Raw genomic sequence first — 23,906 nt, 5'->3', positions numbered from 1 at the left:
TTTCATTCATAGCTTTTTAAATGGTGCTACTTTTATTTATTTATTTATTTATTTTTTGCTTAAAACAATCATTTCCTTGATCCTTGTGTCCCTTGCACCACATTAATAGTTGAGTACAGTAGAGTAAGGAGCAAGGTAAAGATCAAAAGTAAGGACATATTTTACCTCTTAAACAGAAGTAAACTGAAGAAAACAAGTTCCCAAGGTTTTCTTAGATGTAGTTTTCTAAATATAGGCAATGTGCTTATATGAGAGCAACTTCTTTAATTGAGTGGTAAAGGCAGAAAAAAATTTAAGGGAATCAGATTAATGCTGGCTGCCATTTGTGGCTTTGAAATAACTATAGGATTTGGATTAGTGGGTACAAGGTTGGGGACAACAAAAATAAAGTTAATACCTGTCAGAGGTAGTCAGGGGGATGGTCAACTGGAATATAGGACAAACACTCCTGGAGGACACTCAATGTTTAGTTAATTTAGTTACTACCATGGAATCAGCTATAGGATGCTCTTAGGAATCCCTCATGGGAACTAAGATTCAGATATAGTGGTCCTAATGAGACTAATAGTTCACACGAACGTAATTTTTCCAAATAGACTCTGGTTTTTACAAAATGATACTTGAAATCAGGAGTCAGAAAAAATTTGTTTTTTCTGTACAGGGTTAGATATTACTATTTCAGACATTGCAGGCCATTCAGATTCTGTCACAACACCTTGATTCTACTGTTGCAATTGGAAAGCTTAAACTCAAAATCAGTATCAAAATTTGCCCTGAATCATTTTAGTTCATGATATGACTGTGTTCCAACAGAACTGTATTTGAATTTTACATCATTTTCACATGTCATAAAATGTCACTCTTAATTTCCCATGACTTAAAAAATGTAAAAACCATTCTAGACTCATAGGCCAAGCAGAAGGCTGAATTTGGGAGGGCCACAATTTACTCACCTCTGCTTTAAATAGTATACATTCTGCTTGGCTCTCCATAATCTTGAAATGCTAAGGGTGCATGTATTTCAATTCATTGCTACCTCTATCCAAAATCTGTGAAACAGTTATTCATAATTGTTTTTGCAACAATTCTTTCAGCTCCCACTGAACTACAGACTCTTACTTTGAAACCAGTGACATCACCAAGTCTAGAAATGACACAAAGTCAACTGGGTAAATAGATCATTTTATCTATCTGGATGCATTGAGCTTCAGGGTACACACTGATCCTCTAAGAATTATATTTCTAAATATAACATATGCAAAAAAAATTATATATTCCACAACTTTCCTTAAATATTTTACAATGCTTATTCCATGGTCACATATTGGTATTAAATTAGTATTACATTTTATTCATATTAATTATATTATTCAGTGACATAAAAATACCTTCATTTCATTGAGTTTGTTTTGTATCATTTTAGAGAATAATCACATCTTATTAAATGGTCCCCATAACCATTTAGAAAAATGATTATATTACTTATCTTTTTTTTAATCAACTGTTATAAATTTGTGGTTATCTTTAATCATGAGCAAATTTGTGCTCTGCCATCTGAAAAGAATGCTAATTCAATTATGACCATCAAGGGAGGAGAAAGTTCTCAGTTTAATAAAGAATGAAAACTTACCCTCAAACAATATGAGCCCTTCGAAACACATTACCCTTCCGAATTGCAGCAAAAATTTAAAATCTGTATCAGTAATGCTGTTGCTTGTCCCTGACACTTATTTTTGAAAAAATTATATTCTAATTTTTTCCATTGTAGGATTTTAATTTCATCTCTTCTGAAGATCTTTTAATTAGATAAATTTCATTTTGGTGTTCATGTTGAAAATATGGTTGTTAATGGTAACCTACAATAGTTGTGTTGTAAATTAAATTCAGTTATTAGAGTTTCCTTTGATATTAATGCTAATATCACTGTTGTTGTTATCATAAGGGTTAACACCGAGCACTCACCAGGTAGAAGCACCTTTCATAATACTTAGTTTGTACTGATTTGTTTAATGTTCACAACAACCCATCCTTGATCACTTGTACCATTTTGTGTCTCCTGTTAGTTTCTGATGTTCTGGAATCGGTTACATTTAGCCCTGAGCCATCAAAGGAGACCGTAGGTAAAAATGTTCCCCAATGGGAAGTCACGCATGTGTGCTTTTCCATCTCATTGCAAAATTCATCTTTGGGTGTCCTCATGCTTTGTGACATTTCACAGCCACCTGCTCCTCACTTCTTGTCATGCTCATCCAGTGAGTCTTGAGAGCCATTAAATACAGCTTATTGTGCCAATATCCGCTACTATGCAAGTTTCACGATTTCCTCGTTTAGTTTCCTCTCCCTGAATGAAAAATTTAATTTTTTAATATTCTGGTCACTCTTTTAATACATGTACATATGTAAATATGTACATATGTGTGCAAATTTTCATTTTCATATAATTTTTAGGATTCGTACCCATGCTTTCTAAGAACTCATTCTATATCTTTTCCTTATAAGAACTCTTAAGCACAAATATGTAAAGAAGTGAAATTATTTGTTTTGTTCCAGGTAATTATTGCTGGAGACACTACCAGTTATGGTGTGATGTGTGTGCATGTGTGTCTGTGTGTATATGTGTTTTACCAGAAAGCACACTGCCTTCATTTCCTACCTTCATTTCAGTTCTAATAAATTGTAGTAATCTTCATAATCTTCTTGAATGCTAGTTATCCTCATAAGTGTATATGCTTAAGATAACTAACCTGAGTTTTCGAGGTAAACACAGAGTTCTATGACAGTGTTCTTTGGGCTGCCCTCCACTAACCAGCCATTCCCTGTTTCTTCTCAATACCAGTTGAAACAGATTATATATATCCCACAACCAAAGCACCTTTCAGGACAGAGAAATCAAAACCTAAAGGTGGTAAAGGCTTTCATGCTACAGTTCATCTATTTAACACATTTTTAATTAACATGTGTTACATCCATATAACATAAATGTTTAACTATGGTACTTGACCTACAACTGAATAGATCGGAGGAGCTATAGCTTCCAACATTCTTGGATTCTTAAAGTGATAATTGACTTTGAAAACAAATAAATTTCTAAAATTTATTCATTCTAAAAACAAAAATCTAAAAGTTGGAGCATAGCAACATTTGAAAGTTAGGACTAATAAAACATTAGAGAATTAGGGTCACAAAATAGAATTTCCTCCTATGCCCCACCCCCATGTAAATCCATTGTTCTATCTGCAAATTATGATGCAAATTCTTGAGAATGAGGTGTATTGATATTCAAGGGAGAAATACTTGAGGATAACTTACCATCTTACAGATTTTAAAACAGTTTTCCTTTGTTTTGATACAGTTGTGGAGTCTATTACATATGTGTCTGAACCTCCTGTGACCACATTAGGTAATGACAACCTCAATCACCTAACCCATATGCTTTCTGTCCTTATCATACCATCACCAGACCCTCAGGGTCTCACTCATTGTGAATTCACATTGTACCACCATTCTTTGTCACATCGTTCATTTTCTTTCTAGGTGCTCCCGCTTATAACCATTGTCCAAAAATGTCTCTTCTCTTTGATTTTGCATCAAGACCTTAGTCTCCTTTCTCTGCTTACATCAGCCAAATGGTTGAATCTAAAGCATCTTTTTTTCCTGCATTAAGCATTCACCAGTTTGGAATTGTGTTGAATGTTTCAGGCAATGCTTTTTTGTATGATGATTCATTTATACTTTCTTACCTAGCAGCAGACTTCCCATTAACACTCATTCCATCACATTCATTTACATCCTGGATTCTTTTTCCTTCATTGTTTAAGTAGAATGCTATGCTACCTGACTGACTTGTGCCATAACATTTTTTTAATTACCTTTCCTTTCACGGTTCTTATTTAATATATCTTTCTAGAATTGTTGAGGATCCTAGTGTGAAGAATTTAAATGTAGTGATATTGTTTACTTCAAAAGTGCTTTGAAACCTGGCACCAATTAAGTATTTTTTTTAAACTAAATGAATTATGAAGAAGTAGGGATACTGTTTTCCTACGGATTTCAATTTTATTTTTAAAACTCTGTTACTTTTCTATCTGTTGTCTATAATCAGGATGTGTCATTATAGTAACCCCACATACTTTCCTTCAATTACCATAGAAACGTCATCTCTGCCTTCCCAAACTATAATCCCACCCAGCCCTGATGAGCCTCAGACTGAACCTGGTAAATACACTATTTCATATTTCATGCATGAGGTGAGTGTTTGCCATGACAATGTGGGTCTCTTCTGGACATCAGAAGCCCCGGTTTCATTACCCTACTCACAGTCTCTGATGGGTGAGCCTACTGGTCTGATGTACCACTTCTCCATCTATCAGTAATCTCTCAAATGGCAATGTTGTGTATGTTTATTAGCAAAATGCTGAAAAACACCTCTTAGCTAGTCTTCAAGTGTTTAATGCAGGAAATAAGAATGTTTCTGGGAAAGAACATTTATATCCTACTTTTAAGTCTGTATATATATGACATGCATAATTACTTTATCATCTTGATTAGTTTTATAAATTTTGTGGTCATGTCAAAAGTATTTTAACATATCTAATTTGTGTTTGAGATTAAAAGGAACCTCCAAAAACAGGTTTCATGGTGTAATGCACGAAGAGAAACAGCACTGGCCAGTGACCTCATCATTAGGCAAGGGTCTTAATTCTTTCCACTCTTTCCTGCGGTGGTCTGGTCATTTCACTGGATACATGTAAGAGAAACTGAAATCAAACCATTAACTTTGGCAGTCATCAAGGTTTGCTTGATGTTGTAGTTCAAGATAAATGAAAACAAGTCACCAATATGGGAAATTAAGTGTGCTTCTTCCTCCAAGGAAAAATCTCAATTCCTGCAGGCTTCCATGGAGAGAAGTTTATCATCAATAAGCCCAAACTTGTGTTTTGATTGGTGTTAAGCTATTTTTATGTGATTCTACTTCCAAGGGAGATAGGGATATTAATTCTACTCATTGTACTCTGTAACATCCTAATACATGTTGTCTAAAAACATTTTTTCCCCCAGAATTCTACATTGGCTACATGAATGGAATCTGTACCTGACTTTTCCAAAGTTTATCCTCAATAGGCCTAATCATTTATATTTTTGGAATATCTAATTATAAATACTACCCTTTCTTATTCTGCATCATTTTTCATGGAATTGCTTCGTGATGTGCCTTTACCTTCACATGATCCTTCATCAATCTTTTGGGGAGCAAATAGCCTATCAGTTTAAACCTCAGCAAGCAAGGAGGTTGTTACAAACAAATCATTGAATTTTAGCATTAGAAAAGCTCTTAAAATTCATGTAAGTTTTGATGAAGAACCTGAATCTGTAAATCAGTGATTAGCAAAGGGAGCTAAACTACCAGGCTCCCAAACCAAAGTAATCTCCCACATGTCCTGGTGTTCTCTCTACAGGCAAGAAGATTCCTGCATACCTTGTGTATTTTGATTTAGTATGAGAAGAAGCCTCTGCAGATTCATTCAGAAACTTCTAGTGTCTAATAACCCTTGTTTTCAGCAAACCTTTCTTAAGCTGCCTGAACCTGCTTGATAGTCATACCATATTTTTTCTTATCTTTATCCCAAACCCATTTAGTTCAACCAAATAAGGTGCTTCCACAGACGCTACGTGCATGCGATAATTCTCTTCCTTTGCCAGGATACTTTTAATTTCTTGATGAAGCAGCAATTGGTTTCACACTGAATGTCCCAAAACTTCTCAGGAATCATCAAGAAAGGGACAACACTCCACAGAAAAATACCTTGGCTATTCAATTTTTCTTCCCCAATATAGCCAACAAAATTGTGTTCTGTTTAGTAAGAATAATTTTCCCCATTAGTACTTGATATTAATATGTACTGTATATTTGGAATGTAATTTGATAACTTGATTTTTTATTTAGAGAAAACATGTCTTATAAAATAACACACCTGGATATTCTGATGAAATGATGTAAATTTATAATAAGAATCAAATCTTGTTTTATGACATTTATTTTCAACCTATTTACTAGGTATTTGAAGGAGATATTTCTGAAATCCCTATAGTTCCATTTTGCCAGCTGAATATCTAGATGTCATTTAGTGTGCCTTTTTTTTTTTTGTCTTCTGTATTAAAAAATATTGTCTTCCTCTACTCTGTAGTCCTTTAGGAGCTTAGTTGCACTTGCCATGTATTTTGGTCTTCAGTTGCTCAACCAACATCTTTAAACTCCTAGAGGCTTAGGAACTATGATTCTTGAAGGGCTCAGAGCTCCAAAACTATGTCTTTCTTATAGCTCCCTGGCAGACACCACGTGCTCCTCCCAAGCCAAAAACATCACCACGCCCAAGAATCCCACAAACACAACCAGGTAAGAACATTTTATATTTTAGCTTGAAAAATTGAGATGAGTAGTGTTATTCTGTGATTATAGCAGGTTGAGTTTTTAACCCTTATAAAGCACATCTGCATCTACTAAGAGATATTTATTTTTATTTTAGGCTTGTTCAAAGAGTTTATCATTGGGGGAGCTTAATCCGCTAAGCTTCCCTAATGTTCCCTTATTTAAAAGAGGGCTAGCCAAGAATAGCATTTCTTAGCAAGAGTAGCCTGTCCATTCCCCTTTCCTCTCCCCACCTTGAGACTGTCCTTCTCACCCTTCCATCATCTCTGAATGGACTTCCCTCAGGCAATCACCTAAATTAAATTATCATTAATATATGACCTACCTACAAAAAATATCTGAGGTGCACCTCCTTCCCAGGATACCAAGAAAGGAGCCTCACTATCCCTAGTGGTCTGGAAAAGAAAAATTTAGCAGCACTCAAAATTATCTTGATCCAGGTAGTAATTCTGACTCTACTATGAGTATTTTACATCATATCTTGGAAACTCCACTGAAGGAGAGAAAAGGTTTATAGTTTTAGGTCGGTATCTGATTCTGAGAGAAATTTTACTTATTTTTTTTCTTTAAAGAAAAATTCTTTAAACTAACTAATAATTTTAAAGTTTGTCTTCTTTAGTGCATTTTTAAAGTTGTTTTAACTAGTTACCAATACTTTACTATGAAAATAATATACTCTGATACATAAATATATGGAAGTACCAAGATAACATTCCCCCAAACAATAAGAAGTTTTAAACAATAACTACATTTGAAATAGCAAGATATAAAAAGTCCTGGTTAAAATGATTGGTGATTAACTAATAAATATTAATGAATAGGATAGGGATAAAATACATTAAAATTTTAAAAATTAACAGTTATGAAATAATTAATCAAGTCTTAAATTTGTTGATAGAGAACTAAAATCTCACTTTTAAATGAATTTTAAAATTATATGAGAAGCAGCTTTCAACTTTTTATTTGAGTATATAGAATAGAAAAAGAGTTTAAAAGAAAGGAGAAATGGACATTGAAATACAAGAGGAAAAATGAAAATAATACTGGGAGTTAAGCCATTCAGGCTAAAAATTCCTGGTTAGTAAAAAAAAATAAAGGAGATATGACGTCTGTACTTATAAAAATGTAGTATAAATTAGGAGCTTGCTCTAATTTCCCATTATTATACTATATTCTAAGTTTCAAATTTGTTTAATTTTGATTTAGACCTTTAGCTAACCTTTCTGGACAAGATGTGCAACTTGAGAATAGATTGATTCATAGACTCAATGAGTTCACTCTCTGAAACCTGCAGGGGCTGCCAAACTGTAAGAAGAGTATCCTGTCATTGTCCCAATTGGGGAAGCTTCCAGACCATCAGCATCTCTGATGGAAAGTAGCTGCAACCTTTATACTTCTGGCTTTGCCAGTGTTACTTAGTGCAAGGGAACAATTTGGAAAACTGATCATGAAAAAAAAAATGCATTCTAATTAATTCTTTTTTAAAGTGGGTAGAATTAAGATCTCTCCTACCCATTATGAGAATATGAATCTTACTTCATAGGTTCTAGTAGTATCCTAGATTTTAGTCTTTTAACAATATATGTGTATGATTATATACATATCGCAAAATATTTAAAGACAAATATTCAATCTTAGTACCTCTTCCCTTGCCTTTGGCCCAGCTCTTGTAAATTTTAAGAGGTCATTTTGAGTGACAGAATGTTTCTAGAATGTTCTATTTATATGTATAATACCAATGTAAATTGGTGCTGGGCATAAAAAGAATATCATCTAACAATGTGAACCATTCAAAGTATAACACAATTTTATTCATCCCCAGCTTTTTTTAGAATAAAATTCTATAATTGGTCATGTCACCTTTCTTGCTATTTTAATGTAAAGTATGTTTACAAATTAGAGATTTAAATTTTATTTGGCCTTTGAGGGCAAAGCAGAATTCAAAATTTGGAACATGTCACCAAGAATATTTTATTCATGTCACCAAGAATATTCAAAATTTGGAACATGTCATAAAGGTTTGATTTTTAGATTCCTACATTCATGAGTAATAACATTGCTATTGTTAATTTTATATTTATAGGTAATATAAACATCAAAATTTTGGATGCTCCTAGTTTTTCTTAGGGTAAACAGTAGGAAAATCAGGATATAGTCAGATTCTTCAATGCCAGATTCTTCAATGTAGCTAATTCCTTATAAAGATCCTTGAGAAGGTGAAGAAACTTTATAGCAATATGAGCCTTGTCTATTTCTTTACCTTTAGATGTAGCTAATTCCTTTCTCCTAGCATGATGATGAGAACCAAAAGGCATGACCTGTATAAAGGCATTTCTGAAATTGTAAAGTGAACTATAAACATTAGACATGTTTTCCCTGGTACCTGTTACATTAGCCCCTTGTTATTCCAAGGAAAAGATGTATAAAGAAAAGTATAGTTTGCAAACGTGTTTACTTGAAGCTTCCTGGAGACCTGAGAAACACAGGTGCATGGAGTGAATCCACCTGTCCTCACACTGTCCACTCGACCTTTCTGCTGTTGCCCCCCGAGGTGACTTGTCCCTTGTCAGTGCTTGTAGGGTTCCACTCTGACTTTCACTGACTCTCCTTCAATGAAAGACTGAGAGTAAGTCTAAGAACTCAAGCAAACTATCCAAAAAGGAAAGTCCTCTTGCATTTATTTAATTGCTGTCTCCTCTGAAATGAAGAGTTCAAAAGTTCTCATCATTCCCTTAAGTTTGTCAAATTTTATGATTACTCAGACTTCATCTTCCTAAAAGTATTTGGATTTCTAATCTCATCTCCCTGAGCTTACAATTTACTTTCTGTTTAGCTACTATGTCAATAGTAACTTTTGATTTATCAGTGTTCCAGCATATCCTTGCCAGGCCTTATGTGTTAAGCATGACTGAGATGCCGAAACCAAACAACTCATGAACTGAATTCTCTCTTTCAGTTCCTAAGGGGACCCAGGCATGCTACTTCAAAACCCAAACTGTCACCAAGTCCAGAAGCGTCATACACTACACTGGTAAATGCTTTATTTCATGTTTAAGCCAAGCACGTTCTACTGCATTTAGCTGTCCCAAAGCATGAGAGTTGATAGATGTGAGGTCAAGATTCACTTAGACTAAAATGCCGTGTTGTATCATATGTGGTCTGAATATTTCAGAGAATCTTGTGAGAGCTGTCCTGTTGCTCATATAGTAAAGCTGTTGTTGCAATCAGAAGATAGAGAATTATGCCAAGGATAGAATGTCTTCCCAAGAACCTGCCAATTCTCACATGCTATGCTCACATTTTCACCAAACCAAAATAAAATAATTTGTGTGTTTTTTTCCTGCACAAAGAATGATAACATGGCATTCTATAAATAGAGGTAATTATGTTTAGCCTTTTACTTGGGTTTCGTAAATTTTTCTATACCCAGCATTGTTTTTTGTTTTTGTTTTCTGTCAAATTCTACTTATAGATTTATAGGGAAATAGACTGGGTAAACAAATTTATCTCATCATAAAAAGATTTGAAGAACTGGGAAGATAGCTCAGGGAACACCTTCTTATCACATATAAGACCTTATGTTCAGGCCCCAGAAGCTGCCCTCCAAAATAGAAAGAGTTACAAATCTATTTTTTGCCTATCATCTGAGAAGGATTTACATCTACTTATGAGGAGACCGCTTGTGGGAATATCCAGAGTGGGAACTGCAAGAATCCAGACATTTCATGGGTCTTATCGTCACTGCTAATACGTTGAAGTTTTCGAGGTGGCCTTAGGGAGATCACTAAACAACTCTCACAAACCAGTCAAGTCATTTTTAACTCAAGAATCAGAAGTGTATAAGCACTGGATTGTGTCGCACTCCAACAGTTTCGGGTTTGTATCTAGGCTCAGGTTTGCTTCCCGATGAACCCAATACCTTGCTTATGAGGTCCCGAAGTTTACACCTTGAAAAACAGAGGATAAACTATAATTAATATATATTGATATCTTAGAGAAATGTACTCTTCTATAAAAGTCTGAAAATGTATAACATGCCATAATCAAGAGAATTATGTTTTTATCATGTTGTTTATCTCGAAATTTATTCTGAGAGATATTAGAAGTAACAAACTTGAATTTGTAGACCCATAGTAAATATGAAATCAGCCTAGGATTCACCGTACAGCAGCTCCTCCTCCTCCTCCTCCTCCTCCTCCTCCTCCTCCTCCTCCTCCTCCTCCTCCTCCTCCTCCTCCTCCTCTTCTTCTTCTTCTTCTTCTTCTTCTTCTCCTCTTCTTTTCTCCTTCTTCTTCTATTTTTTTTTTTTTTTAATTGGTACCAGGGATTGAACTCAGGAGCACTTAACCACTAAGCTGCATCCCCAACCATTTTTTGTATTTTATTTTGAGACAGGGTCTCCCTGAGTTGCTTAGGGCCTCCCTAAATTGCTGAGGCTGGCTTTGAACTTGACATTCTCCTTTCTCAGCTTCCCAAGCTGCTGGGATTACAGGCATGTGCCATCATGCCTGGCTCAGCTCTTCCATTCTATAGATTCCACAGGCTTAACCTAGTGAGGGCTTAAAATCTTTTGACTACTTAATTGAATTATAAACTACACGTATTGAGTAATCAACAAACTCAGCCCACATACCATATCCAGACCAGAACATAACTGACTTTTCTCTAGTCTGCCATGGAGGAATAATTTAGAATTCAGAGCAAAGAATTCTACCTGATAGTAAGAGGTGCTGTTTAACTTGGAGTCTAAATCTGGAATGCCTGGCTTAACCAAGCTCTGTCCTCCTTGTGGATTTGCCTCTACTTGAAGAACTCTCTTGTCTTCGTGATCAACCTCTGGCCACCAGGAATTTGGGTAGAATTCAGTCACTGGGAGTGAGCTAAGAAGAAAATGTAGATTTGGGCAAGGTGCCCAAATTTTCATAGTGTCTGTTGTCTTTGGAAATTTCTTCTTTGCAGTTACAACTTTGGCATTTTCATAGTTAGTTTCATGTTTTCAATTAGGCCTTTTTGGTGTGTAAGCTAATAAAGAATGAGTGTTTAATTATAAATACTTCCTAAAAATTGAGCCCTGTTGTTTAAAGTGATAATTGAGTTAGTGTTCAGTAAAGCAATCATTTTCTTAATTACTTACTTTAAAATATTGCCAAATTTGTATTAGGGAGAACCCTGACCATGACATTCACCTTATAAATTTTTTTCCTGACATAATCTTAGAGAACAATGCATTTAGAATTGATCAAACCAAGACAATAGCAGGTAATAATTCCCCTCATCATTGTTTTGACATAAGTAAGAGTAGGGATGAGCTGAATAGGAATTACCTCCTTAACATCACACTGTTCTCATGGTCAGTGCCATCATCTTCCACAGATGTTACCATTTCTTCCTAAAGCTTATTTTGTTCCCTGAAGGATACATATGTAATTTTGTTTGTTTGATAGTTCTTTTATCAATTTTTCTTCAGACAAGACATAATCTCTCATCAGAATTTAAATCAGGAGTTATCAACAGTTTGCTATGGATCTGGTGGCATATTAGATATCAATGTTTTTCCAAGTTTTAGTGACACAGCATTTTTCCTCTTCAAAACCTCTTTAAACTAAATGAGCTACTGGAGTAACTAACAAATTATTTATTTATATTCCACAGAGTGTGTTCATATAATAATGGCATTAAGCCATAATGTACTACTATTTTACAACTCCCAGGAGAAGAATTAGAGATTTGGGGGAGAGGCCCATGTGAGTCTTTAAATACTTTTAAATAAAGTACAGTATCTGTTCATGGGAAGTGCTCATCTTTCCAGATTTGCACTCAAAAAATAGACCAATGCATGTTCCATTCAGTAAATAATGATTAGATGCCCAGTTCTACACTTTGGGCAACAGGGATAAAAAAGACAATTAGATATGCTCTCTACCATTCAACACAATATTGCAGTGGAGAAAACAGGAATACCTACAAATAAGTATAAAATAAGGCGAATCTCAATGATCAGTGAGATAGTGATAGAAGCAAATTACAATGAAATAATAAATTCTAAATGTATGAACTGGAGAAGGCATCATCAAGAAAAAGAGCTTTGAAGCCATTGTTAAATGGTAAGTAGGTATGTAGCTATTGATTTGTAAGGAATCAAAGAGAAGGGTAACAAAAGCACTTGGCACAGCTGCAAAACTATTGAAGTTCAGAAGCACTAAATTGCTGGTCATGTGAGTGAGATTAGTGGTAGATAAAGATGTGAAACGTCAATTATACTCAAATGGTTGAGTGTATTTAACATTATGCTGAGGACTAAATTTTTTTCTACAGGCAATTTGACATTAAAGTATGCATGCTTTTGTTGGTTTTTTTTTTTTTTTTTTTTTTGGTCATGGAGGTGATATAATTGGGTCTGTGTTTTAGAAAGAGAGTTGTGATTAAAATGTGGAGTATAAGCTGGCAAAAGATTGGTGACAAGAAATCACATAAGAAATTTCACACTAACCTAGAAGGGTGATCATGAATATTTGAACTAGCAGTTGTAGGAAAGGGAATAATGCTGAAAGGCCTTTTGGAGATGGAATTGGTAAGACCTAGGAATGACTGTATGGTATTAGAGAAGGAAGATGCTGTTATTTCTAGTTGGGGCAAGTGGCAAATGGTGATACCATTAATTAAGACGGGGAATATGGAAGGAGGAACAAAGGCTTGGGTTTATACCTGTTAGGTATGCAGGGCTATTAGGATTTTCAGGTGGAAATGTCTAACTGGTTATCAAAAATGTTTTTCTGGATTTCTAAGTGGAAGTCAGGATTTGGGATGAGAATTTAGGAATTATCTTTCTATATCTCTATGGTCTTAAATCTTGGCTAGCGTTATTCAGTAGAACACATAGGCTGAGAAAACATGAGGTCAGAAGTCAAATACTTTGGGTACACAAGTTACATTTAAGAAGTGTGCAGAGAAAGAGGAGTTGCTAGATATTGCTGTCAAAAAAGATCCAAAAGTACCAGAGAAGTTGGGACAGGAAGGGATCTCAAGAAGGGAAAAGTAGCCAACAAGGACAGTGAGATGTGGAGGGGTCAGAAGAGGCTGCTGACCTGACAGTGCAGGTCCAGGATGCCATTATTTGTTTCATTTAGTCTGGATGCTTAAGAATTCAGCAATTTTCGGATTTTAAAAATGTGAAAGTATATGAACATCATTGATCACAACTATTTTGATATGTCTGCTGTGAGAAGTATGAATAGTCACAGTAAGCAGGATTCATAAAAACTGTAAGCGCTTACATCAGTTCTAGCCACTTTTTGTTGTTGAATAAATTTTTGAGAGACTATTTTCAGAGCTTCTTAGACTTCAGAACTATGAGCAAGACATATCCATAGTGGGTTCATGGTTGCTTAACATAATTAAGTCTACAATATAATAATGGTAAGTATAAGGAAATCAAAACTGCCTCTCAAATTATCATCATTATTTAGATTTATGACTTGTCCCCTAGCATGGAAGACATGGGTTTGGGGATTGAGTTCTTGCTCAATTTAGTATGCAGATGAATGTCACATAGGAAAAAGAAAAGAATAATAACTTGCATTTCTTAGAACTGCAGTGGATCAAGTAGAAGAATGATTCATATCCCTTTCCTGTAAATATTTCTACTTCTTTCCTTTCCACTGATTTCACCTGCTTTAGAAAGTCTGCTGTGGCAGTTTATTAAATCATCACCTCATGGTTTTCTTTCTAGAAAAGTGCCAGTTTTAGCAGCTGGAATCCACATTACCCTAGCCTAAATTTCTCAGTAAACTAAAGCAGCAGCAAGTAATGTATTTACAGTATGGTGAATTTATTGGTAGCACATCTTTTCTCAGCATTTTCTTTCTTCATCCAAACTCTTTTTTGTGTAGTCTAGTACTATAATTAATTAGGCTGTTTATAAACTCTGGGCTTCTTTGTATGTTCATGAATTTTGCAGAGCCAAATCAAAGTGCTTTCTCCTTCAACCTCCAGATAAATATTTAGTTTGATTTACAATTGGAAATTCCTCATATTTTACTGTTTGAATTCCCAAAAACACTACATGGCAAAGGTGAAACATCTAGTATTGTGGTGGATTTTCTCTAAATTCAAGAACCACTGGTCATTTTGGAGTTTCCTATTTTCTTTAAAAAAAAAAAAAAAATCTAGATTTTCAAATTCTCCTCATGGTTACATTTTAGCTCATAGAAGTTTTAAAAGTCAAGTTTCTGTTCAAGCTACCAAACTTTACAACTGTAATGTAGTTGGTACTTAGTGGCCTAGACTAAGAACAGATGTGGCATGCAAGTTAAACTACTCCCAAAAACAATAAAAAGAGAAAGTCCGTTATGTGCAGTCTATTTCTACACTAAAAATAAAGTGGTGCTTGTCTACCTCATAATTCAAGTTTTCTCAGTCTTACTTCTGAGGCAGAGTTCTAACCTGAACATTAGTTTTTTGTTTTTGTTTTTTTCCAGCATCATGTAAGATTCAAGAAAATTACACTGCTTACCAAAGAGACACTGGTATTTATGAAGCCTTCAGGGTAGTAGGAAAACCTCTGAGTGAAAGAGTGGGCTTAAGGATGGCTTCCTCATGGTGAAATTGAGCCAAAGAAGTGTTTTACCTTGCTCTTGGAATAAGATTTCGGCATAGAAATGGAGTATGAACAATAGGCAAATTTTAGTATTTGCCCCCATAAGAAATAAGGTATCAAGTTCCCAATCTATTTTATTTTGGGAAAATAAAGCACAAGCATCAAAAAATACACCAGGCATCAGGGACTGTATGAGTAGGTTGCTGTTGAGCTGTTTTCGGCTTTCCATGTGCACACATGTCAAGCGTAAAGACACGTAACACGTGAAGAGCCCATCACTAAGGAAGGCGAACCGAGGCAACTAGCGTTCACTAGCGTTCACTAGCTTGCACGTGCTGGCCTCTAGTGACTGGCCAGTTCCTTTAGCTTTATTCTCTCCCCACAACAACTGTTAATGCCATTTAAAATGAAACTTTGCCCTCCCCTGAGATATTCCAGATTTTTGTCTTCCTTGCTGTTTTCCTCAATATGAAGACCATTTATGCACTTAATCTAAGATAATGTATTTTCTGTTGCTGTCAGTGGAATTTGAGCATGAATATCAAATGGCAGCTAAACTCTCCAGGTGAAAATGAACTCTGTTTGAAAACCACCTAAGGAGACCTAGCTTCTCGTGTTATGTTTAATTACATTAGCTATTTCCTTTTTTTTTTTTTTTTTTTTCCTTTTTTTCTTCCCTCAAGGGAGGCTCCAGGGTGAACTGTGACCAACTTTGTTTCTGTTTACTGCCACCAGACCCTTCTCTACATAGTGGCATTGCCTTTTGAAGGAGGTGATCTCCTCAGCTTTGATCTTAACCATGAAAGTACTTTACTTCCTTCATGCTTTCTGGAAGTGGGTTCTCTTCACTCCAGGAAGTACATAGTATTTTATCATCTTTTTCTTTCAGTTGCAAAAGATGCACTCCTTCCCCATAAACCAGACCCGGAGGTTTCTCAGCGTGAACCTGGTAAATTAATTGCTTTATTTTCAATTATAAAGCATATCTTTTTAAAAATTATTCTTGTGGTAAATATATTTTAATGACTGTATGGAATAAGTTGAGAAAATTGCAGACATAAGTATTTCTTTGGAGAAAATTTAATCATATAATCTGAAAGGTTTTTCCCCTAATTAAATGAAGTAACAGTACATAGTAAGTTTATATTCCCTGAAAGTGATTTTTGGTTTTCTTTACGGTTTTGTTTGTTTTGTTTTGTTTTGTTTTTGTTACCAAAGATTGAACTTTAGGGAACTCAACCACTGAGCCACACCCCCAGCCCTATTTTATATTTTATTTAGAGACAGTGTCTCACTGAGTTGCGTAGGGCCTCACTAAATTGTTGAGGCTGACTTTGAACTCATGATCCTCCTGTCTCAGCCTCCCAAGCCACTGGGATTACAGATGTGTGTCACTACACCTGACTGAAAGTGTTTTAATTGAATAGAAGATCATACTAAAAGTATAAAACATAATTATGAACTGAATCAACTGGTTTTACCTCCTTTAAAAATTTAAATGTAGCTATATTATGACAATGGATGTACTTTTAGGTTAAAAAAAAAAAAACAGGTGCCTACAAAATGATGGTGAATGAGATCTTTAAAGTTTCCTGGGTGGCATCTAGAAAGTGGAATTTTCTCATATTATGGTTCTTAGAGAATGTTCAAATGATTAAATGGATGCATGTAGAAAATATAGAGACAATTCTGACCTTGTCAGGTAGGAACTCTCATAAATATGTTTCTTTGATTTGCTTTTGGCATAGTTCTACAACCTGTTACCTTTAGAATCGAGTCGCCAGAGACAACAATAGGTAATGGTTTTCCCATAATGCTAACTCTAAATGTTTTCTTTACTACCATCAAAAGTGCAGGTCTCTTTCAAATGATCATAATTGAAACATCATTTCCTCTCAACCCATTTCATCATTTCATTTTTGTTACTACTCTTTCTGAAATAGAGAAGCCTTGGCTTCCCTGATATAAAGGCTTTGCTCTGAAGATCAACTTAAGATGGCTGATCACTGAGTGCATCCTCATCTACCTCATTTACCTTCATGATTCTGCCTTACAGTGCCCATCTAGTTAACAGTTCCTGCTGGGTTAGTGGTTCTCAGCTGTAGTGTTACAATACACTAGCCTGTGACAAATTGGAAAGTGCTGCAGAGAAATTATTATTAATGTCATTCAAAATTGCCAGTGATTTACCTATAAAACTAGAAAAGATACAAGATCATCCTTACAATTTTGTAATTCACTCTGCTGATTTGGTGGGAGGTAGAGGGATAGAGCTCCAGCTAACAGACCAGAACTGTGTCTTACCCACATCCCATCTTGACCAAGTGTCCTCATGGAGTGGTTTGAGCATAGAATGTTACTTACTATGTGTCCTGATAGAAAAACAGCTGAGAACCATTATTCCACTATTTTGTATCTGTGTTCCAGTGAGTTCTGTGCATACTTTCTTCATCATCACTTATATGATGTTTTCCCTTTTCTGTTTCAAATGAAGGAATCTCACATAATACCATTCTGGACTGGTGCTGACTTTGAATTAAAAGTTTTCGACATTGGTACTTTTCTTTTGCAGCTCCTTTAGAGACACGAGGCATACCTTTTATACCTATGATTTCACCAAGTCCTAGTGAAGAGGAACTGCAAACCACCCTGGGTAAATTTTATTTTGATATTTCAGTCTAATGAGTGACCTACCTTTTAGGAATTGTCCTTATAGCCACAAGTACACTATGCTTATTGGTTGTTTCCAAACAATAGAAAGTCTCTTTTATTATTATAAAAAATACCAGCCTCACTTGATGATTTTACATTAACTGTATGTTTGTCCTTCTCTTATTTATGCTGATTTTCAATATAAAAATTTCAAGCATCTTGACAAAATTTCAAGTACAATGAGCCCTTCATATCCATGGAGTCCCCATCCAAGTAACCTTAAATCAAAAATATTCTTTAAAAATTGTTTCTTGTCATTATCCCCTAAACGATTCACTATATCAACTATTTACATTGCATGTACATTATAGTAGGTTTTACAAGTAATCTAAAGATGATTGAAAACATATAGGAGGATGTACATAGGTTATATAAATACTAGATCATTTTATATAAAGGCTCGAGCACCCATAGTGGTGAGTCCTAGAACCAATCCCCTAAAGATACCTAGGGACAACTATATTCTAAGAAGAAAAATGTTCCCGGAGCAATTCTGTACTTTTTTTATTTTTCAAAATTTGGAACTCTATTGGGGAAGAAAATTAGTCTTCTCTGAATGCTAAGCAAAATTTCAAACAATGTAAATTCCAAAAAAAACTATTTTAAATGTGACTTCTTACCCTAGATAGCTCACCTATTGTATGAAGCCAGGGTTTAGGGACAACACTGACCCCTCTGTGCCACCCAATACAGTATGTCTATTTTAAAATTTAATCCACGTAACGTATTTTTAAAAATATTTTTTCTAGTTGCTGATGGACCTTTATTTTATTTATTTATATGTGGTGCTGAGAATTGAACCCAGTGCCTCACATAGGCTAGGCAAGTGCTTTACCACTGAGCTACACCCCCCAGCCCCACATAACGTATATTTTAAAATTTAATCCACACGTAGTGGACACTTGCCTTATTTTACACATCAGAAAATTGCAGCACAGAGCCCTTTAAAAATCTGACCAAGGTCACACAGCCAGTATCAAAGCCAGGCTAGGAAACAATGTTCTTAGTCACTAGAGCTCCTGGCACCACACATAGGGCAAAGAGTGTGGTGGAGAAATGAGCAATGTCCTGAACAAGCAAACTACCCTGGACATCAGGAAGGCTTCTCTGAGGAGGTGACATTGACACTGGATCCTCAAATTGAAAGAAGAGTTCAAGAGGCACAGATTCAAAATGCCCTTTCAAGTTAAAGACAGATGGGAAAGAGGCTCATGGTGGGAATGGCAGCTAGACTTGCTCTACCAAGCATTCAGGTGTCCTGCAGAAACAGGGTGAGATAGGAAAACCAGGTGGTGTGAGCCGGATGTGCTTCCAAAGAGCTCAACACAAGTATGTTCATTGTGTAGGAAACCCTTTTTGCTGAGTCATGGCTGAAAATGAACCAAAAAGAAAAAGTTCCCAGCCCATGCATGTGGGTTCCTTTGTCCTGTGCTTGCTGTATCCTACGTGGCTGTGTTTCAGCCAGTGGTTTTATCCCCCCAACAACCTTCAACCCTTTTCAAGTAAATCCATCCTTCATGTGTGTCTGTTGAAAGTGAGTGGACATATTTTATAATAAGTCTAACTTGAAGAAAATATTAAAATTGAATGAGAAAATATATCTTAGTTATTACCAAATGCTCATCTGTCCTTATGCCTGCATAAAAAAGTACTTTTCAAAAACCACCCGAGGAAATACTCCCTAGTTTTGTAATGTGTCTTGGTTTTTTGAAGGAGGAACCAACACCTGCCAACTATCACGAATATCTTCCTTGTGAGCAGACTCAAGAGAATAGACTGGGTCAGGAAAAAAGATGGCAGTATATTACTTCCACCAAGGATTTCCTTGGGTCTAGTATGTGGCAAAGTGAACAATGTAATTTGTTATGTCATCTTGATGTAAGAATTTCAAGATAATACCAGGGTAGAAATAGCACCACACTTTGTCAGAATTGTGTCTGCTTGTCAATAAACATACAGTCCCTTTTTCACATGAGGAAAACAGAAGCATGTTTATTCTTTTATGGTATAAATATATGTCTTTTCATATGATCTATTTTTTTCCAGTTCAGCTAAATAATTTGTGGAATTTGTGGAGCAGGAAGATAAATACACCGTGGAGGCTCTCATACATAACTACATCTAATAGTCACATTTGGGATCATAAAACAATGATCCTGAGCTAAAAGCTTTTGGAAATAATCATGAGAATAATAACACAACACAGTAAATATAATAAATTTGAATTATTAAAAATGTATCATTAACATTGAATTGTGATTCTAAGGCATATTATTAAATAGAATTCACCCTTCCATCATTGCATGGGGCAGAAAAGAGCATGGGTTGTTGTTTCTGTCATCACAGTCACTGACAACCATTTAAGACGAGGCATCTTACTGTGTTTCTCCCCAGAAGAAACAGACCAGTCCACCCAAGAGCTCTTCACAACTAAGATTCCAAGAACAACTGAATGGGCAAAGACAACTCAGGGTAATTCTATTTCCCCATCTCTGGAGAGTAACTTTTCCTTGTGTTTTAATCAAGAATGAAATTTCCTTCTCAGAAGGTATTTTCTCAACACAGCCAATTACTTGACTTTTTTCATTTGAAAGGTGAAGGACATCAGCGAAATCTGAATACTTCGCTGAATCTCAGTTGCATGCGGGGAAGACACGTTCTTAGCAGAAGCTTCGTTTCCAATGTGTTGTTTACTGCTTGATGCAGGTTACTAAATAATGAAAGCTCTTGGTTTTGTTTTGTTTTTCACCTAACCTTCACGTGCCTCGTTTTTCCTTGCTTCACCTTCATGTGTCACAGCCACTAAATAAGAAGGAAACTCTACCATCTTCCCCTGGCCCCTCCTCCCTTCTCTTCACTCTTTTCCTCCCTCTCATCCATCTCCCCCACTTGACCAAACATATCCATATTGTGGCCTGAGGAAAGAAACTGTTTTCTGTGGTATTTATTTATGGTTTTGATACAGCACTTACTGACATACATTAATGTTTACCCTCCCACTGTGGTGTTCCACATACTGTTCAGCAACAATGAATCAATCACATTTTAAATATTTGATCATTTTCATTTCTGTGAAATATCATGTTAGCTTGATATACACAAATCTCATATACCCTCTGCTTGTCAGCCCATTGAATTTAATTTTTGTTTCAGTACTAGGGATTGAATCCAGTGGTGTCCTGCCACTGAGCTACATCCCACCCCTTTTTATTTTGAGACAGGATCCCATTCAGTTGCCAAGGCTGACCCTGAACTTGCAATCCTCCCTCCTCAGTCTCCCAAGAAGCAAGAATTACACATATCCTCCTGAGTCACTGGAGTTACAGTGAGGAAAGAAACTATTAATAAGGAAAACTTATTTTTAATGATGACAGTATTGAAACATCCAAGAAGGTTCTCTGTGACTTCGTACTTGGGGAAATGAACTCACCTACAAAAAGCTGTTTTATCTTCATGCTCTAAGAAGTCTTTTCCTTCGTGTATTTTTTCTGTTCTACTTGGGTTATAACCCTCATGGGTTTCCAGTGCTACCATGTTGTTGTTGTTGCTTTAATGACCCTTTTACCCATCTCTATTAAATGGTAGCAAGCCAAAAGCAAACTTACATAAGGAGTTGCGAAATAAGTTTATTTTACCCCTTATCAATCCAAATTTGAGGGGGAAAGCTGGTGGGTGAAGTTTGAAATAAAAGAAGAAATGATAACAATAAAAGAAATCTAATTATAAGGCATGTACTTTTTCAGAGGGACAATATTTATCATAAACAAATATGACTAAGAAAGACTGCCCAGGGTGCAGGTGGTTCCTTTACATTCTCTAGAACTTGTTTGCTTGGTTTAACTTTTTATTATGTCTCAAATTTTCATTATTTATTAAATTTTAATTTAGTAACCTTCTATTTATTTACAAATAGACACAGGAGTCAGAAGCATAATATAACAATAACCCTCTCACATCCCCATTATCAGCTTTAACCGTTAACAGCAGATGGTCAATTCTATTACATCCACATCCCACCCTGATTTTAGTGGTTTTTTTTTCCTTCTGTTTTTGCAGATCTCTTTAATGTCTTGCTTGATAGATGTTTGCATTCTCATAACCAAGCACAATATTTTTGCAGCAAAAATATATAAATATTTACAATAAGCAAGATAAATAAAGACATTCATTTAGCTCAGGCTGTGTTGCCAAATGAGAAAAAGCATTTCAGCTTTTGAAAGCTTCACAGATTTTAGGGTCAAGGATAAAAGACCATAGGCCTGCTCTTTTCGTGCTTGGCTTTCACTTTAATGGGAATGTCAATATTGTGTCATCATTACTAATATGTGTGGAATTTTTATCAAATTCTTTCTAAAATATTTTATTAGATATGAGTTTCACAGTTTATTCTGTGTCTGTGCAGGCTCTTCTATAATTATGTGGATTATTATAACATTTCTATAAGGTGTTCTATTTTAATTTTTTTATCATGTACTGAGGATTCTTAGTTTGAGCTTCAACTGTGCTGCCCCAGGATTCATGCTTTTCTGGAAATAACCTATCTTCAGGGGTAAGAGGAACATCCACACCTGGGCCATCCCAATAACCCTGTTTGAGAGTTGAGGGTCAACTTCAATCAAGGTGTGCTGTGGCATCTCATAAACATGTCCCTGAGTACCTTACAAACAGGAGACATGCAGTAGAGATGGAATATTCCCCTTGACCAGGTGGCTTTGTGGTCTCCAATCCTTAGCAGTGGTACTGCTAGTACCCATAGTGTGAGCCCACTAGTAGAATCTCCGACATTTTCCTCTGTGGCAGCCTCTTTCTTTGTCTACTGAGACAGCTTCCCTGCGGGGTGCTGTTCCTTTCCCTTCCTCTTCTGACCTCAGCCCACTGTAGGGATTCACTCAACCCAAGGCCTTGTGGAAAGTTCTGATTGCTTCGCTTTCACCCCTGGATCCTCCCCCACCCAGGGAAGGTTATCTCCTGTCTCCTTGCACCCTGTAACTGGTCATAGCATGAGTCCTTCACACTCTTCTCCTGTAATCACTGTTTATTTTGATGTTGTCTTCAGTGTTTTTAATTTTTTTAATGGATTTTCATATCTAGATATGAAGTCATCTTTGTATACACTATTTATTTGTATTATAGATCACCAAAATAATGTGGCAATTCCTTTGCTTGTCTTTTTTTTTTTTTTTTTTTTTTTTTTTTTTTTTTCTAGTTTAAAATTGAAATCCTAGAGCAGTTTTCTGGAGGCCATGTTGTTTTTGGTGGAGTAACTCACAGCTTAAACTTATATATTTAGCTCTTATTTAAAAAGTTAGTTCTAGATTAAAGACAATAGACAAACCAGAACAAAAGCTTTGACCCATAGTTGATTATTTTTGTGCTCTGCTCTGATCTCTTTCCTCTCCAAAGTTTTAAAATTCGTATATTTTGAAGAATGAGTCAGAACCATGATCTTTGGATTTCTTTTAAGCAAAAACCATCTAATGTTCAAAGGGATTTATATGAAAAGCTGAAATAGGTTATATTGGCACTTCTACCACTCTCAGTGAAAACTGAAAAAATAATTAGCAAATTATCATCAGGCATTTTAAGGTCTGTGGGAATTAATTCTTTATAACATTTTGAACATGTTGTCATCCTGGTCACTACCCTTGGGAAGGCCCAAGCCAAGCTGCTAGAGAATTTCAGGATGTCTCTGCTGTTGTTGGCCTGCAGTTTGGCAAAATTCTGCTCATCACAGTCTTTACATTGGAAGCTTATGAATGAGCTATATTATAACCTATTTTGTTGGTGTATTTTTTTTTAGCTCAGTAGGCAAAGCATTGCTGATTTATGGTTATATAAATACCCACTCAAGATGTGACTAAAAGCATCAAAATGATGTAACCTATATACATAGTTTATAAGAGAAATTTTTTCCAGTCTTAGCTAACGCATTACCAAGGAAGTTGGTGGCTGGAGGCAGCTTGCCTTGTGGGGGGTGAGGGGCGAACAGAGAAGAACCCTGGTGGAATGGACCAATTACAGGATGAATAGACACTTTAAAACCTTAGGAAGAGACCTTCATTGTGCCTGCTTACAATGATCAGCCATTTATTCATTCAGCAAGGCTTTATTAGGTGTCCTGCCCTCCAATACAGGGGCAGAGAATAAGGAGGTGGTGTGTTGGTCTCAAGT

At 35.7% G+C, this 23,906-nt stretch overlaps 1 protein-coding gene across 1 annotated transcript in view; it reads left to right on the top strand.

Moving 5' to 3' along the window:
* ABI3BP (ABI family member 3 binding protein) overlaps nt 1–23,906 on the top strand; it is a 233,759-nt gene that overhangs the window by 170,447 nt on the left and 39,406 nt on the right. Inside the window, 12 exon segments of the mRNA XM_079101410.1 lie at nt 1,095–1,169; nt 2,064–2,120; nt 3,353–3,400; nt 4,150–4,215; nt 6,320–6,394; nt 9,384–9,391; nt 9,393–9,453; nt 9,456–9,458; nt 15,913–15,972; nt 16,772–16,819; nt 17,596–17,676; nt 20,130–20,207. Coding sequence (XP_078957536.1) covers nt 1,095–1,169; nt 2,064–2,120; nt 3,353–3,400; nt 4,150–4,215; nt 6,320–6,394; nt 9,384–9,391; nt 9,393–9,453; nt 9,456–9,458; nt 15,913–15,972; nt 16,772–16,819; nt 17,596–17,676; nt 20,130–20,207 — 660 coding nt within the window.

Source organism: Sciurus vulgaris (genome assembly GCF_902686455.1).
Source record: "Sciurus vulgaris genome assembly, chromosome: 10".
In the NCBI taxonomy this organism is placed as follows: Eukaryota; Metazoa; Chordata; class Mammalia; order Rodentia; family Sciuridae; genus Sciurus; species Sciurus vulgaris.
This window is presented reverse-complemented; position numbering and strand designations above follow the sequence as displayed.